This window comes from Eleginops maclovinus, chromosome 19, assembly GCF_036324505.1.
Source record: "Eleginops maclovinus isolate JMC-PN-2008 ecotype Puerto Natales chromosome 19, JC_Emac_rtc_rv5, whole genome shotgun sequence".
Classification (NCBI taxonomy): domain Eukaryota; kingdom Metazoa; phylum Chordata; class Actinopteri; order Perciformes; family Eleginopidae; genus Eleginops; species Eleginops maclovinus.
In genome coordinates, this window is record NC_086367.1 from 17,465,082 (window position 1) to 17,484,646 (window position 19,565).

General features: G+C 41.4%; 1 protein-coding gene across 1 annotated transcript; it reads right to left on the reverse strand.

Moving 5' to 3' along the window:
• Positions 1-12,626: 12,626 nt before the first annotated feature.
• Positions 12,627-18,754, reverse strand: otomp (otolith matrix protein). Its single transcript, XM_063909537.1, is given in 10 exon segments — positions 12,627-12,678; positions 12,791-12,962; positions 13,414-13,598; positions 15,381-15,448; positions 16,178-16,352; positions 17,148-17,187; positions 17,189-17,334; positions 17,786-17,888; positions 18,200-18,336; positions 18,525-18,754. Coding segments are annotated over 10 exon segments (1,125 nt in total). The 5' UTR covers positions 18,613-18,754; the 3' UTR covers positions 12,627-12,667.
• Between the last annotated feature and the right edge of the window lie 811 nt (positions 18,755-19,565).

Genomic DNA, 19,565 nt, shown 5'->3' on the forward strand with positions numbered 1-19,565 from the left:
CTTTATGTTGTTTTCATGATTGAACTATGTAGGTACACTAATTGCTTTAACCCTCTGAGGTCTAATCTCTTTTCATACGTTTGGTTCGTCTGGTCTTTTTGTGTAAAACTTTTTGTATAACCTCAACCTTGAAAGGCATAATCAGGTAATATATGTCTTTCTTTTCAGGACAAACTAAGCTATCACACAAAACATCTAAAAGTAGGGTCCAAGCTACCACTGAGGATATGTTTTGCAGTGACTGGGTACATTTTCTACTGTTGGATTTTTTAGGAACTCTGAATTTCTAAAATCCTGCTAAATGCAGTGGCTGTTGGGTGAGTAAGAACAAAGTCAATGTTAATACGACTCCTGGAAAAGGTCTCTCATTAATGCAGAGAAAGTGAATATAATTTTTGTTATTTTCCACATGGAATTAAATTTGTATCCCTCTTGTACTTTGATGCAGATTCGTGCTGAAACCTCCAACAGCACACATTGACTACATGCTGTGATGAGGAACATGCAGCACGTCTTAAGTGTTTTCATTTTCTTGCTTTTGAAGATTATTCATTGTTTGAATTCTTGTGTATTTTCACTTTTCACAGAAAATGTGTAATCTGATGAGCAAATATGATGCTGTATTAATGCTCATACTGTGACTTCTTTCTACACATTTTCCACAGGCACACAATGAAGACAACACATCCTTTTGTTGTTGTATTCATCCTGCTAAACGGATCATAGAGTGTAACATTAGATAGATTAATGCTGGTGGTGGCTTTGAGGAAATGTACTGAGGGAAACATACAGTAATCTTGTAATGAAATATGATTTTAACATTAGCAAATGTCAAATGGAGTTAAAGGATCTACGAAAAGGCAAATAAGCCATCGAGTGAAGGTTGAACATATTATTGAGATGGATATTTTTTGCCAAAAATGCTAAAGATAGTACTTGAGTTGTTATTTTACAATTTAAATGAGTCATTGTTTTGTCGTGAGAGTCAATTTAACAGAAAATAAAAAGTGAGTGTCTTTTAAAGTGTACCCTTGTTTTAATAAAGAGTCAAACGTCCTTTATGGTCACATTTTCCCTCAGTGCACTGAGCTGCTGGGTATATGCACTGGAAGCACTAAAAAGGCACTTTATAATGGTTCAAGGATACTCAGCCCTGAAGAACCTAATATATGCCTCACTGCCAGTTCAGAGAGGACGGCGGGTCGAGGCACTCAAGGAGAGCAGAGCACATTGTGAACATACAGAGTGTATTTACAGTGGAATAGATGGCAGATGAGATGAGGCCTGGTTTTAATAGAGCAGGGACCTGCTCTCACAGCCAGCTGCCTTCAGAGGCCTCAGAGGAGAGGTGCCAAGGAGAGGTGAGGAGCAGGGAGAGTGTGTATGTGTGAATAAGAAGTGCTTTTACAGGCATGTGGGGACATTTGGACTGCGCAAGAATAGAAAATGTGGGGGATAGTCACCTGTGAGTGCTATGCTCAAGACTTCATTAGTGAAAAGCTGATTTAAAGGGTAAAGGTATGTGGTGCATGCTGCATGCATGTGTGTGTGTTAACCTTGTAACATATACTATGTTTATACACTACTAATACATTATGAAAGAAAGATCATTAAGTTAAGTAATTAATGAGGTTTTCTTTCAGTATAATGAGATGGAAAATGTTAATTAAAGCTGGAGAACATACAGTATAAATGAAGGTCCGTTACATTCAAGCCCTTGCAGAAATGAGTTTAAACAATGATGATTAAGCATATAGCTCCCAGGGAAAACTCTCTCTATTTCACATTTTATACAATGGTTAGCAAAAAAGCAATGAGATTGGGTAGCCTAAATATAATGAACATATACCACTTTTGATATCATAAATGTCAAATCAAACATTAGACTAATCTGTTGTCATGGTTCTTAGCTACAGGGTCATAGTGGCATCACTTCAGGCAACACAAAACCGGTTATAGATATAAAGTAATAAAAACTTGCTCGCTTTAACTCGCTGCAAAATAAAAACCTTTTAGGTTCTGTGTAAACTGAGAACCACCGGGGGGTGGAGATGCAGTGCCCATTTCTAAATGCCCATCCAACTGCTAAACAACATTCATAGCTGCTTGAAGAAAAGGTTCAACATTGTTGCCCACAATATGTAAGCAAGGATGCAGCAGAAACCCTGCCTCCTGTGAGAGACATAGACTGCAAGTATGAAACGTGTCTCGTTGCGAATTGAAATTTGGGTACCGGAGAAAGTGGGCCAACATCCACTGAGCAACACCCCTGCATCTATAACAAAAAAAAGGAAAGCTAAGTACAAGCAGTTATAAATGTCATCCACTGGACCGTTTATTCAGGGCTTTAAAGAAAAAGTGGCAGCCTACAAATAATGCAAAACAGTTGCCTTTTAACGTTAGCGTGTGCTAAAAAAAGAAATGATAGCCTATAGCAGCCGCCTCACTAAGGTGCCAATTTTACAGTGAACATTACTCATTATTAATTCCAAACTTTACACATTACAGTGTTTTTAGAACTGTTTTCTTATCTTATAAACGCAATAACCCACTTCAGGCTGTGATATGTGATGATTATTTCGCAGCCTAGGGGGTTGTCATCCCTCCGCAAAACATATCACAGCTTCTTGTGAGCTATTTAAGTATACCTGAGTTGTGCCATCTGTGGGGACTTTCCTGCGCTGGTGCAAGTGCAAGTATGCCTGCAGGTGAGCGTGCCACATCTCCCCCCACCCCCAAGAGCGCTCCCTTCAAATCTTCCTGTGCAAATGTTTTGACTTTAATCCCACCTCTGAACAACATGTTTCTTTTAGCATCTCCAGAAACGCTTCCGCCATACACTTAGCTGCTGCACCGTCGTCTATTGTCTAAATATGATGTTTCCTCTCACTGAGGGAATTCAGCATTTTGAGAAATCTTTTTTGCTTTCTTGCCCATTATTAGATGAGAAAATATCAGTGAGAAGGCAAAAATGTTGAACAGTTCCTTTTGCCTATGGCTAATGTACATTAATGCAGCGCTTCCTACGCATTAACACACTCACACACATAAAAACAACATGATTATGATGAATGAATTTTCCTTTCAGAACTTAATAGAGAAGATAAATTGGTAGTGTATAATTGTAATTTCTGGTAGACCGGGTTGATATATGCAAACAGCTGGATGACTGCTTTTTCAATTTATAATCTTAGCCAACACACAGCTGACATGCTTTTTGCACACATCTGCAAACATGGTGTAAATGGGACAGACCAATGACTTAATAATCACACATGTTCTGAATCGAATGCATGTGAGATATTCATGAACATGCTACAGTCAGATGTTTTTTTTATGTTTCTGTTGGAAACACACACACACACACACACACACACACACACACACACACACACACACACACACACACACACACACACACACTGAGCAGGATAGCCTTCTCCTGAATCTCGCTATGGTCTCACTGGTCTCTCACAGCTGTGTGATGATGACAAGATCCATGCAGAAAAAAAAACACCCCCACCACTTCTCTCTCTCTCTCTCTCTCTCTCTCTCTGTCTCTCTCTCTCTCTCTGTCTCTCTCTCTCTCTCTCTCTCTCTCTCTCTCTCTCTCTCACACACACACACACACACACACACTTATTGATGGTTACACCCTGTACCTCCATAACCTCCTTCTCTCACTCTCCAACACTGGTTTGACAGCTGTGGAGCAGCTTGGCAGCGATGTCACGCAGATAGAAAGCTTTTAACATAGAGAAGTGTGTAATATTCATAAGGAGTGCTCCACTTACTGTGTAATAGTCATTGGCGAGTGTGAGTGTGAGCAACACTGATCTGGTGCTCTGGTGATGTTGTCAGATTTAATATTGATGCTAGTTGTGTGAGATAGCTTCTACCCTGTTGTTCGTTCTGCCCCATTTCTCACATGCACATTCCCCCCCCGTCCCCGTCCCCCCCGTCACAGCGAGGGTCGTAGTTGTGTAGCGTAGTCTCTCACAGCAGGGTGCCGCAATGCTATTGGGAGAGCTAACGTTTTTGGGTTTACTTCCTTTGAGCTTTGATACTGCTGAGCAGCATTTTTGTTCTTGCACAGACACAGACACAGACGCAAACACACACACACACACACACACACACACACACACACACACACACACACACACACACACACACACACACACACACACACACACACACACACACACACTTTGCACACTGTAGATGTAGGGCAGTGATAGATTAGCTTGGCAGAAAAACAAAGTCCACTATCTTTTTTTGCAAATTGGAAGTGATTATCTAAGGGTTTGTTTTTCTCTGTTATAAAAAAGTTCACCTTGTTGCATTTCTGAAAATGGTCCTTTTATGTGTATGCTGCCCAATGAACCGCAGCTTGTAAACAGAAGAGAAAAATGGTTAATTGAGCAGTTTGAAAACAGCTTCTTCTAATTTGAGCAAAGCATGAAGGACTATTTGCTATAATTTACTTTTTCTGATGCAATGTAGAACGCATGAAAAAATAGCTGAAAATGCCCATTAGTTTGTCCTTGATTCATTTTGTTTTACAAGACCTTTGAAGCATGAGCAAATGCTGACTATGTGATGTACAAATGGATGGCAAATTAAAGGAAAGACATGAATAATTGAGAAGAGAAACACGGCAAATGTAGGGCATATAAGGGACAAGGGGTTAAGGGTTTGATGAGCATGACAAATCAAGTGAATCATTTTCTATAGACTGTCACAGATCTAATCTAAGCTATGGGAGATTTTGCATCGCTTTTGTAACCATCAAGGTCCACAGAATTCATTTTCTATTGAAAGACGACCAACACCTGCATTTTCAGTATTCACTTTGCCGTTATTTGAAGCCACCTTCGTTTGAATTTCATTATTCTCACCTGCTCGAATGAACCCCATTAAAGCAGTAAACACTCCAGGAATTGAATCCAAACACGCTTGTGAATGCAGCGTTATAATTTGTTTTCGTCTTTCAGCACCGCCCCATCATTCTCACTTTCTCATTTTCTCCTCCTTCCTCGCTCTCCATCTTCTCTCACTTCCTTCTCCAGCATTTCCCTCCCATGCTGTCTCCTTCCTCTGCCTTTCCCCCCCCTCCCTCTTGCCATCTCTCTGTAACTAATGGTCCTTAAATGCAGCTCCAGCTGTCGTGGCATTGGGACTAAATCACAACAATCATGAGTTATTATCAGCGGCGTGCTGACTGATTGTGCTAATGTCCACGATGATCGTATTAATGCTGGGGTTGATTGGAACACATCCATCATAATATTCCTGCAGATGAAGAGGTAATAAGCGGCATTATCCTGATAATGAAAAAGACTGTTAGGCTGAAGATTAAAACTAAACAGTGATAACAAGGGACTTCATATTTAGGAATTACTGAGAGCAGAAGGAGAAATTGCTGCTCATCTCTTCCCTCCCTGCTTCCTCTCTCTGATCGTGTCCTTGCCTCTTCTCCTTTACCTCCCAGTTCATCCCATTTACTAATCGCCAACTAAATGCCTAATTTTTCCTCAATACATCATTTTTTATGTCTTCTTCCGTAACCTTTATTACCTCATTATTCACTATCTTGCTGCTTTTCTTATTTCCTCCTGCTTACTACTATTCCTCCATAGCTGCTTATCCCTTTTCTCCTGTGTTTGTCCTTTAATTTTTGCTTCCCTCCTTATCTCTCTTAATTCGTCCTCTCCATCATTTCTAGTTCAGTTTCCTTCCTATTTAACCGCATCTTCTCCCTGTTTCCTGGACTGTCTTTCCCCAACCTGCTCATTCTTTATCCTATTTGTAGAAATCCTCTCTGCTAGCTCCCCCATTCTGTCTGCTCTGACAATCAACCTGTTTGTTTTTTCCTGCCTGATCTTCTCTCGTTTGACAGCCCAGCTGCTTTACCTCCTTAGCCTCCCTGGCTCTCATTTTTCTGCCTCTATCTCCCAACATCTGTAGCAGTGAGGGGCTCTGTCCGTTTATGAGAGGGATGGAGTTTGGGAGGGAGGTGTGGGATGGAGTGTGAAGAGTTTTAATGAGCCTGTGTTCACACTTATAAAGGATAAGGGGTAAAAACAATGCATCTGTTTTTAGAGAGAAATTGTGTTTGTGCCTGGTGTGTGTGTATATATATGGACATTTTTTAAAACTTTTTGTGCAGTTTTTTCTGTGAGAATTCCCTGGCTCACCAAGCAGAGACATTTTTAACGTGTGCAATCAATACGAGTGGGTGCGTGTATATGCAGTGTGTGTGTTATACTGATGAATGACCACGCTCTTAACGTTCTCAACCACTCTGTGGACTAACTAGACTATTTAATCACCCTCTCTCATCCCCCGCCTCTCCTCCTCCTCCCCCTCCTCTCTGTTTCTGCCTCCCTGCCAAAGCCGGGTGTACTGCTGAGGTTAGACAACACTTATTGCACAATACATTACCTGTGTGTGTGTGTGTGTGTGTGTGTGTGTGTGTGTGTGTGTGTGTGTGTGTGTGTGTGTGTGTGTGTGTGTGTGTGTGTGTGTGTGTGTTTCTTTGTGTTTGCGAGCATTAGCACTGCATCAGTCAGTGTCCAGCCTGCTGGCTCGTACACCTGTCGGCTCGTTATGGAGCACAGGAACAGAGAGAGGTGGCACACGAGGCATAAATCTAACACACATTCACACACGCTGCACATACACTTACACACACATCCTTGTTATACTTGCGTCGACTTCCACTCACTCTCTAACTTCCTATAACTTCCCCGCCCCCGTCACCACTAATTGCCTGAGTGCAGCCATTACCCTAAGTTTCATGTTGATGTGTGACACTTAAAATAACCCTTTTTCTAATGAGGTTCAACAAGGGGTGCTCACAAATTGCTCTTTTACCTAGAGCTTGTAAGAAATTGGACTTGGATAACACGCACGCACACGCGCACACACACACACACACACACACACACACACACACACACACACACACACACACACACACACACACACACACACACACACACACACACACACACACACACACACACACACACAAACTGTGAGGAATGCTCTTGCGATCTACCTGTAACTGGAGGTGGGTGTTGGCAGGCAAGAGGATGGCTTTGTGTGTGTACATGTGTGTGAGCCTACAGCAGTAATGAGCACTGGGCAATGGGATGCCCAAAGGCAAGGTTCCCTAACAGGGTCACACTCAAGGACGTCTGGCACAGATCCACCCGCCCACCTACTGTACACACACTTAAAACATATTGGGCCAGCAGACCGCAACCTGGTCCAGCCCCATTAAACAATGTGAGGAAACACAAGTACATCCAGCCACCCGTTGTGTTTTCGCTCATTCTGTCCGTCTGTCTTCTGCCCTCTCTTTTTATACACACTCACACGCACACACCTACACACACTCACACAGCAGAACATCCTCTATTCGTCCCCAAACGAACGAAAATTCACGCTTCACTAGCAAAGACTCTCAGAGTGTAGGTTATTAATGAGAGCATGTCCTGACAACATTACAGCCCCATGGAGGAGAGGATAGCGGAGGAGATTAAATAAAAGGAGCAGAGGAGAAAATTATTTGGATTAGTGAAAAGAGAAGGAGAGTTTAGGGGAAATATATATATGAAGAGAAGAGATAAGTGACTGAAAGGAGATAGAATTAGAGGAGAAGAGAAAAGAGGAGGTGTGAGAAAATGAGAAAGAAAGGTATAAGAAGAAACAATAAATAAGGAAATGGGAGCTGGAGACAACAATGAACAAACTGAAACATTGCCTGACACAAATGTATTACGTCACGAGATTTCACACAAATGTATTAGGTTAGTTGAATGCAATAATATTTAGTGGAACCTAATATTTCTATTCAAACTATATATTATTTCGTTCAACTAACCTAAAACGGTGATTTGAAATTTGTTGACATAATACATTTCATTCAGTTCAACGTTTCTGTTTTTTTCTGTGAAGGAGGGGAAAAAGGCGAAGAAAGGGAAGTGAACTCAAGAAGGGAAGAGCTGGAAAAAGGTGGACATGAGGAAATTAGAAGATTAAAGAGGAGAAAGAGACACAAAAACCTGAACGAGAAAATAGGAACGAGAAAATAGGTACGATGATTACAGGAAAATAATAGTGAAAAAGTGAAGAATGATGTGAAACAGATGGATTAAGGGGAGTGCATGAGAAAAAGGGGAGAGGGTAGATCAAGAGTGGAGAAATGGTAAAATAGGATGAGGAGAAGGCATAAAGGTGGAGTAGAAATAAGGAAAGTGGAGGTATGGGAGAGGAAATGGGGGGTACAGAAACACCCAGAGATGTGATGTGAGGAGAGGAGCCTCAGTTAGTGTGGATCCCCCTGTGGCATCTCACTGGTTTTATTGGAAAAGGCATGATGGATGTGCTGCTGAGGAGACAGTGCCATCTAGTGATCGGTACCTAAAACTCTCATACAGTGAAGAGCAGTGAGCCACGCACCCTAGTGTCACACTCACTCTCACCTACACAAACTACTGTAATGCATAAACATCCCCCCCTCCCCCCAAACACACCCTTTCTCACACAAACAATCTGCAGCTCACGGTCATTTGTCACCCGGCTCCTGCGTCATTATGGAGGCAACATGCGCCGTCAGACAAACTGGTGTGCAAAACTTAGGATTGATGGCCAGACTCAGCCACTGTGGTGTGTGTGTGTGGGTGGTTGTGTGTGGGTGTGTGTGTGGGTGGGTGGTTGTGTGTGTAAAGCTTGGCTTTTATTGTGTAAGTGATCTGGGGAGCGTTATGGGAGCAGAGAGATAAGCCTGGTGTCACTGGCGTCTAATCATACTCCATGTTCCTTATCGGCTCCGGGCTCATGAGAGGGAATGAACTGTAAAGAGAGAGAAAAGAAGAAGAGGAGAATGAAAAGGAGGAGGAGAGGGAAATGGGGAAACAGCGGGAACTAGAGATGGAGAAATAAGGAAAGAGAGAGGGATGAAAGGGGAAGAGAGATGAGGAGGAGAGAAAAGTGAATGATGGAGAGGTGAGGAGAGAGTAGAGGGCATGAGAGAGGAAGAAGTGGAGATTTAAGGGTCTGCTGCACTAAAAGCATATAAAGAATCAGTGCCAAGCCCTGTGTCCCGGCTCACCTCCCCACCCACACAGTACAAACCCACCTTGTGTAAGAAGATCAACTTCTTCAATGCAACTTCCCACTGCCAAGCCTGTAGCCATGTGTGCATGTGTTGGGGTTATCAGAAGTGCTAAGGATGGGTGGTAATTGAATAATGACAGTAACGCCACTGATGGATTGCCTGTCACTCTTCTCTATTCTCTCCCTCCATCACTGTCATCCCTCTCTTCTCTGCCGCTCTCGCCTCGCACCCTCTGGTCAAATTTTCCCCCATCCCGTGCCGTCACCCAAGCCATCGGAGATAAAGACACCCACACACGCAGGATGACATGCACACACACACACATCCTCACTGCATCCTCATATACTTTTAAATATAGACATAATAGCAATAGTGACGGGACTTATTATTTTGACAATCAATTGAAGTCAAAGCTAAATTTGGAATGATTGATTCTGGAGAAAGACAAACTGATGAGCAAAATGTACAAAGGTGCTCTTTATGCAAAAATACACCCTTCTAGAGTTTGATATTACAATTTATAAAGAACTATTTCAGTCAGAAATCATCAGGAATACTTATTAAGCAGAATATGCCATATACTGTGTCAATAGATTTCTTTACAGTGGTGCATTTGATGTCCAGCTGCAGCAATTTACATATTTTTTAGAGGGGAGAATAAATGGTAAACAATGTCAGATAAGTGCCAAATACTTATTGTACTTAAGTGCTTGAAGTCAAAGTTACTACCAAAGTTTAATAATAACTGTGATATTGCAGCTGGTCAAAAGATGCTAAATTGAACTACTCTTTATTGTATAACAGTGAACTATATTTCATGGGTCTGTCAGATGCTTTCTGTATATGTATTTTTATTGGATCATAGTTAATTATTTTTATATTAGTTTATTAACTTTAATTTCGGGGACTCTGCATCAGAGTATTCTTCATCTCTCCCTCTTCTTCCTTTTTCACTTTGATTATCTGTTTCTCTGCTGTTTATATAAGTGCAAAAATTATTACATTACTACTTACTTCCCACCACTGGTATTTCACAACTTCCTATCTCACAAATCCACGCCTGGAGGTTGAAAGGGCCATATTGAGGCCACATTAGTTGCTTTTATTTGTGCATTACAGCGAAATGGCCAGCCAGAGAGCTGAGAATTGAGAGTGATTGCAGCACTCTGCTGCAATGCAGTTTCATCTACAGTATCTGCTCGCTGCTAAATGATACCACTCCGTCACAGACACAGACTTCCTCTTAAGGATTAATGTTGTAAAAGATGGGAGGCAGTGCCAGCAGGGGCATTTGGCGCATTTAAATCTCTGCTTGGGGACCACCTCTGATGGTTTTGTGTCCCCGGTTCACCTGTCTACCTGAGAGGTGCTTCTCTCCACCTGGGTGAACACCTGAGTCTCTGTATGCAGGTCTTTGTGTGTGTGACCTCACTTTTGTTCAAATTCTCTACATCCTCATTCCCCCTTTCTTTCCCTCCTTCCGTTTCCAAATGGCCTAGGGGGAGCAAACAGCCCATTTCTTAGTGCGTCTGTGTGTGTGTGTGTGTGTGTGGGAGAGGCATAGAGTGAGATTGTGAGATGGACTGAGAGCGATGATATCAAGCATAATTCATTTCCACACAGACATCAAGTAGCTGTTTCAGGATAATTAGAAGTCAGCTAGAAAAGACCAAAGAGGATTATTATATTTATCATTTTTCATTTAATTGGTTGAGAAAAAAGAAGGTTTGCAGCACTGCATGTTCAAGCTGTGAGGAGTATTTATTTACAATTATTAAAGCCTGTTGGACAACAGTAGAAACAGCACCATTGGTACACACCAGAGTACAGGTATTCCCTTTGCAAATGAGGTGCAAAATATCGCTTCTGTCTAAAACTGTGGCATTTTCCATCTTGCACCTTCACACTTGGGTAGTTTTTTTGCCATAAAGAGCCACACATACAGTGATGAACTGTGGCAGTGTTTTAATTTAAATAGAGCATTAGGTTCTTTCAAAAAGAGTCATAGCTTCAGTAACACTGTAAATACTTTAATGTATTTGTATCTGTTGTATTGGTTCTAACTCATTGGATGTCTTCCAGTAAGATGAGGTTAAAAACCACAGTTTGCCGAGGAGAACTTAATCCGATTTATCAGTTTATTGCCGAGCTCTGGTGCAGAACGCAAGAGAAATAATAAAGATGGAGACGACAGCTCGAGCCCATAATTACAGTCCGTTATACATTTTACAGTACATGATTCTGTAGGTCAAGTGGGGCTTTAAGCACGCTGTTGATTTAAACGTGAATCTTTAATTACACTTCCTTAAACATATCAGAAAAATAAGTGGATTATTTTGAGAATCACTATTTCTTCATAGCACATTAATTCAGTAATTCTCTTCTTCATGACAATTGCATCGCACTGACTAATTTCTCCATGTTGTACCAGCCTAAACATCCTCCTGTTAGTCACTTCTTTCATAATCAACGCCTCGCTAATATTAGCAATCTTAAAATATAAATGATAAATTGCAGGAAAGAGCAACACAAATTCCTGTACGGGTTAAAGCAGGACAGACAAAGTAGGTATTCAAGATCGCATTTTGGAAGTTTGACTGATGCAAATGTCACAGATGAGGAAATAATCAAAGCTTTAAAAAAAGAAACACTCAGGGGTCACTGGAGGCAACCCAAGCCCTAATCTAGTTTCTCCTAAAGTGTAACCATACACTGAGAGCTGGCACAGACGTTAGAAAGCAGTGATCCAAAGTCCTAAGCTACACAAGCCATGGGAAAGCAGCACTCCTACCAACGCAAATAAACATATATGCACACTCACACCATTTCTCACTTACACACACACAGTACGATATGCCAGAATGCCAATTAAGGGCAATAATGGCTGTGGGAAAAAGTCTATACTCACACACACAAACAGTAACTGAGACTTCTAAGCCCAAAGTTAATAGCACCCAGTTGTTCAGTGCCAGAGACAGACCCTGTGTTAGGAGGGTGGGGGTGTATGGGTGGTACTGACGATTACATTAATGCAACAAAAAGGACGCAATTCCCTGACAAACACACGGGGTAGGAACATTTAGTTTGTTTGTATTTTTGAATCAATATTAGGGGTTACATCTTTTTATATTTATGGGGTAATTGCACCCAAATCTGAATCTCTTTTTAATATGCTCCAAACACAAAAACAACAACTACAACACTAATAAACATAACGTGTTCTATTTTATTGTTTTTATATTCTCACCCTTTCTTCTCAGTGTCCTTTTTAGACCTATATTCAATTTAAAGGACACTTTCGAGAATTTCTCTAGGATATGATCCTCTCTTAGCGATGTCCTCCTGTCACCCAGCTCACTAGTGAAGCACTGGTTTGGAGGAGGACATAATAATGGAAAATGGGTGTTGAAATGCAGGGAGAAAAGACAAGCAAAGAGGATTAGAGATGGCGAGACAGAGTGGGAAAGGCAGAACAGGAGGATGGAGTCAGAGGAATGGGGTGGAGGTTGAGGCGCTGGATTTCTTCTTCCAGCTCCATCAGCAGAATCCTGTTGGAAAGAAAGCAGCTGCAGTGAATACACACAAACACAACACTTAGCCTCACACTTCATCAGCAGATCCACGTAAACACACAAAGCATGAAGACACCATCACTCTTACCCTCACACTCGAAGGCTTGCAGCATGGTGGTATAAGTGGGGCCCAGCCAGGAGGTGTAGCTACCCAGAACCCTCTGCAGGTGGTGGGTGTCATCATCGAAAAGCACATTGGATTCGCCATACCCTGCTGAGCTGAACAGGCGGAACCCCTCGGTGGCATTGCCAAACGCATTCTGCAGAAGAGAGGAAGTGTATGACGGGACTTAATGCATGAAGGCATGCATTGATGTGCGTTGGCGTACTCTGTGTACAAGTGTGTGTTTCTTTTGGTGTGTGTGTGTAGCCAGGGATCAGCAGAGGACATATCAGTCAGCCTGGTGTCTCCCACACGTGCACTCAAGGAAGGAAGAAGGAAGACAGTTTAGCAGAAACCTGTTCTCTGAGACGAGCTGATCGATAACACAGCCTCCCACAGAGATATGAGACAGACACAAACTCATATCTGGGGAATCACACACACACACACACACACACACACACACACACACACACACACACACACACACACACACACACACACACACACACACACACACACACACACACACACACACACACACACACACACACACACACACACACACACACACACAGCTGATTCAATTTCAGTCCATGCACACACACCTGTAAACGTTCCAGGAACTTCCAGACGCGGCATTTGTCCTCCATGCGCACCACCACAGCGTTAGCAGGGACAGCTGCCAGGTGGCATCGCTCAAACTCATCCAGACCGGCCTCGGTCCCGTCAGGGCACAGCAGCTTCAGGTCCTCCAGCTCCAGATCCAGTGCCCAGGACTCCTGGTTCTTACCTGGGGGGGCAGCCAGAGGAGTTAAACGGTGTCAGATTCAAATTCAACCAACTTGTACTCAAAGAACTTTATCACATATTAAAATAAAAATGAAAAGGACATGATGTTACTTCTTAAAAATGAAATAAAATGTTATTCCGTCAGCAAATGAAAAAAAAGTTTCATAATTAACGCTTAATGACCCCCGCTAAACTCCATCCTCCAAACATGGGCTGTGTCCAGAATTTTGAGGGTTTTTTTCTAGCACTCCCTGTAATAAAAAAACACAACAGTAATAAACAGTAGCATGATCATTGGACTACTGTCAGCTGCAAACATTACCGGCTCACTAACCTTAACCCCAAAGGCAAGAGGCATGTTATTAAAATTGCCAAATTATTTTGTGGGTTTACAGTAAGGCAGAAATGTGCATTAGCTGTGACCACGTACATACTGTACACGCATCCGGCCGTTCATGCATTCACACAGAAATGGTAAACACTCAAATAGGGCCATAAAAGAAAAAACGATGGCTGTTCAAAACGGACCAATCCACCGTGAAGGAGCTAATATTTAGGAAGTTTAAAGTAGAGCCAAACCTCTTAGATAATCTTACATTTGCTTAAGCTTGTGAGGACCGTTGGTCAGGGACCTGCAGCTTGAGGCCTGTTTTGTGGCTCTATAGCCTTTTTAGTATTATAGCATATTATGCAAGTGGCCATCAAGTACATATTAAAGACCCTTTTTACAGGTCTCTCTTGTAGCAGAGGATTTGGGAATAAGAAAAGAGATTATCCAGCTTTATGAAAGAGCGATGTATGTTTCCCTATAGGTCAACTGTTGAAATCACCCACCTACAGCCTATAAGCACTAATGGTACTCTGTTGCAACCTAGGTCCTCTAATTTGCAGGCAAAACACATTTGTATTTACTTATTTAAGAATGGACAATGCACAAGAATTAAAATGAGCACTTAAGTCCATCATTTAGTGTATATTGATTGTACTTTTCTTTAGAATTTTCTATCTCAATAGTGTCCAAAGAGATGTTTTCTATTCAAACTGCATTAGAAACATCTCCCTTCATTCATTTGCAAATTCAGACTGCTTATTAAATCTGCATATGATGTGACCATAATTTAAAAAGGACAAAAAAATCGATTAATCCAAATAAATAATTAGAGGCAAAATATAAACCAGATTGAAGCTATTCCCTCTTTCCCCAGACAGCAGCACAGACCTCCTGTGTTTTTTTGACCTCCGTTAATTGCTCAGACTCCGGACATTTCTGAACCATATGAGAAAGCATGCTTCGTTAAACAGCTACAGTGTTTGTGGAGCCGGCATCAAACTGCTCCTTCTCGGCTGTACCAGCAGAGTCTGTGTAGCGTGACTGTGATAATGATCTCCATTAATTTTGGATGTTGCCCAAAGCAGAGGAGCAGATGCAGCAAACAAGGAATTAGGGCATTTACTTTGCTGGACAAAAATGGACCACTGTCTGTCCCTTTGTGTCTGTATGATATTTGTTTCTCACTTATGTTGTATTTTACTCTTCTCACTCTCTTTGTCTGTGTCTGTCTCTAAAATGCACACATGTTCTTTAACATACTCATTGTAATCTGTTCATTATGGATTCCACACACTGTAACTGTCTCCTTAACGTTGTGAAACACTGACATCCTGTGTCCCGACATGGACTAGCACTCTCTCTTTCTCTCTTCTGGCCCCAATTAACCTCATCATAAATCATTTAAATCATAAAATGATATTATTAGGAGTAGATTATAAAATGCACGTTTACCATCCAGATTGTCAAAGATGGTTGAGTGTTTCACAAAGGCCACATCGCCAAGGTTCTCTGCCACACACCTGAAAGAGAAGCATAAAACCCCATTAATTATCACATGTTTCTATAAATAGATTAATACAGTTTAAATCAGCACATTTGGAAATGTGTTTTCGTATGACTCTAGAGACCATAAATAAAGTCCCTGTTCCTAATTTAAGGATAAAAAAAAGCCCCTTCAGCAGCCTTTATTCCCATCTCAAACACTCCTCACTGCTGCTCCAAATTTTAATGAGCAGTACTGCACTAGCGGTAAATAAAATCATGTCATTGTCTAGGACTATACACAGTGACTATAAAAAATAAATCGCAGCTCACACTAATTGACCATCCAAACGGTTTGTTTTGTTTGCTTTCAGGTTTTCCTGTTACTCATATTTTATACCGTCTACTGACCTTTAAACACACAAACAGGTACTCATTCATCTCTGTATCATTTATCTTTACTCTGTATGCTTTTTTTTTGGAACAACCTGCTTTAATTACTATTATATAGTTAGGGACACACATATAGTTGGTGCAGTTTTCTTTACTGTGTATATCTCATACTGAATTATATTATGTTTTACTCATTGTTTTATATTTATTTATAATGCTAATTGATTTTGCAGAATTATTGTTGGATTGTGTTTTATTTTGCTGTTGTGAAGCACATTGTAGTTGTGTTTTCAAGGCGACTATTTACATTAAATGTGTTAATTATTCATATTATTAGCATATTGTTTCTCCTGTTATGTTTGTGAATGTGTTACCTCAGCGCCCCTGACTCTCCGTAGTGTCTCTCTCTGGGGTTGTTTGCACAGATGTGTCGGTCGTTGTCGTCTCCGATGCAGGCCTCGCACAGGTTCTTGGGGTTGTTTCCTTTCGGGTCGTGCTGCACATCCTTAACACCCGGCACACAGCTGTAACCAAAGAAGTTCCCCACGGCTGGTGAAAGAGACAAAGAACGAGTTAGAGGAATGATAGGAAAAAAGGCTAAAGGAGGATAATTCATATTTAATTAAAAAGCCAGTACTCAAATTAGCCAATTATAACTTATCCTCAACTCCCCTAAAATAACACTAAATGATTTAAAATCTATTCAGCACAAGTCGAGTGGAAGGGTTGAAGACTTTGAATTTAGAAATTAATTAACACAAATGAATAGGGAACTATTTTTATAATGATTAAAGATGAGAAATGTTATTTATTTTGCCCCTAATTTGTGCAGATCTGCAGCTTTTCTTGGTTATGTGAAGGCTGAATATATTTTGGGTTTGCATTGGACTGCATCTAGACATTAGGAAATTCCATCAAAAGTGTCATTATTAATCAAGAGGATTAAAATCAGACTTCTGGTACTAAGACAATACTTGGATACATTCATTTTATGCTCAAGGGATCTGTCAAATATATACATACATTGTTAAGTTTAGCCCTTAAAAAATGTATTGATTTTCTCTTTCATGCTTCCTTGCTCTTTTTCAGTATGTCTGTCTGTTCATTGTTAACCCCCCCCCCACACACACACATACTCTGATTTACAGAGACAAAAGCACTGTTCTCTGACTGCCTCGTCTCCTCTTACCTCCATCCCTTCACTCTTGGTTCCACATCACTGCTTCCACCCTCTGAACGTCTCATATAGCTTCCTCACATCGCCACACAACTCCACTTGCACCCCCTCACCTCTCCCGCTTCACCTCACCTCACCTCACCCCCTCTCGCCCCGCTGTGTCTCACCTCTGGGAAAGTTGCACTGCTCCCCCATGCTGATCTGCGAAGGTGTTGACCAGGTAACCGATGGGAACAGTCCACCCCACTGTGGTGCGGATACCGGGGTGACAGGAGCTGCGCTCATGCATCTCCAGCAGGGACAGGTCTGAGGACGAGCGGCGTGCCATCGCCACCACGTAGTAGCTATAACCATCTGGAGAGAGCAAGGGGGAATAATACTAATACAAAGTGAGAAATGCTACTCTGAGAATGAAATGTCTATGCACTGTAGATAAGACAAAATAAGTTAAGATACGATGAGAAAAGATACAATATACTTTTATTCATCCCAGTTTTGGAAATTATTTTGTCACATGCAACATTTAGACAAGCATTGCATGTGGATAAAAGATTTCATAAAATACAAAATACACATACACCAAATATATAAACAAAACAGTACATATGTGCATAACAACAGGGAACAATGTATACCTACTGTATCTCTATGACAAATGTATATCCAGAGTATCTATCTCCACATGCGGCTCTATCAAGCTGAACAAACTTTTCAGGCACAGCTATGACCTTACATGACTTTTAAGCTACAAATGCTTCAGTGCTTTCCTGTGTTAACTGCTGCAAAGCTCAAAGCTGTGACTTACCCACTCCGTTGTGGGACTCTCCTGCAGCCAGCTCCAGGCCATGGCAGAAGCCAGCAGCATAGATGTCATCTGCAAACATGGAGGCTGCATCCGCTGTCCCATTCTGACAAAGACACATTTATTCTGTCAAATAAATTGCTAGGTTATACAATATTGGTTGAAATTGCAAAAAACTATTGAAGTATGTTTTGTTTATTCTGTGCAGTTTAAAATCGGTCACAGGGCTTGTGTGGAACTGGTACTTTTTTTTTTACCTTAGATAAAATACAGGTAATTCTGGACAATAACTAAATGTGACCAATCAACATGTGGACAAATAAACTGCTGATTTGAGTAATTAATGAAGGGGGAAATATTCATTCTGTGTAGTTCAGACGGATCAATATGTTTTCCCATCCCAGTTTCTTGGCATACCTTGATTTTGTCTAAACAATCTCTGGTGTCCTCACCACGGACACATTCCAAAGTTCCTCGAATATTCCGAGCTGTGGCATTCCCAGCCAAATGCAGACACTTCTGCTCTTCAGCGTCAGACAATACACACCAGGAGACTGAAATAAACAGTGTGGAAGAGTTGCAAATTCCGTGAAAAGTAAATCTGTAGAAGGGAACAAACACTGCATCTGCAAGTGTGTTATTCAGTGTCATCTTTAGTGACACATTAATTTAAACACGCACCTAAGTTAAAGTGAAGTAAATTAAACATTTTTTAAATCTGCAAGTCGTGGTTGTTTTGTACCTGTAGTTTTTTGATGAGCGGCACAGCTTACGGACAGAAGAGGCAGGAGGAGGAAAGCTACCATCAGTCTTCTCTCTAGACGATCCATGTTGGCTCTGGTAGAAAACCTGCTTGGGACAATCTCTCTAATTCAGATGAAGAGCAGGTGGATATCATAGGAAAAGTCCCTCAGCGATGACCCTCCCTCTTTTGTAACCTGGTCCTGAGATAGAAAGGAGAAAGAGGAGGAGAGAGACTAAAAGGTGGGAGAATGAAGCAGGTGGGCTGGATGTAGAAGGAAGAAAACATTACATTATTCCACTATCCCCTCTTAAATTGAGGTCCTTAGTGGATAATCCTTCCTCCATCTCATGATAGCAGTATAGCATTTCCTACCTCTAATTACCCACCGAGACGAATCCCAGGAGAGATAGTGGTAGAAACACGTAGGCTGGGAGCAGTTCAGGTCACCTGGCACAGAGTGTTGACCCAGGGTCTTTAATTAAAAAAGCATGGGACAATGTGTCTCTGTGCTGAAGCCTTACTCGTTGAGAACAGATACTGCCTGCGTCTCGCTTCGACACACTGGAGACGAAAGCCCCAGGTAAGCAAGAACAAAGAGCACTAGCTATTGTACGAGGGAATACATATCTGCTACTTGATACAATTCTCCATTTTTCTCTCCCTGTGCACACATCCCCACACACATTTTCCTGAACAGCCACTGAGCAAACTTCAAATTAAATGATCCAGGAAGAGTTTGTTAATTGATAAGTGAAACTACCTCATTGCTCCGGAGATGAACGTTCACTTCGTCTGAAAAAAACAAGAAAGTAGTTCTTATATACAGCGGTCACATAATATTCAGAATGAATAACTGTAGGAGCAATCAAGGTAACTGTTTCACTTAGGTGGTAAGCCACCCATATTATTTATATTAAAGCTGTTCAGTAGATGAGGATCTGAGAAACAGACTCAACAAATACAGGACATTTGCTCTTTGAAACTGCACCACTGCTCTTTTTTCCAAAGGAAAAGTCATTTTATAAAGTGAATTAAGCC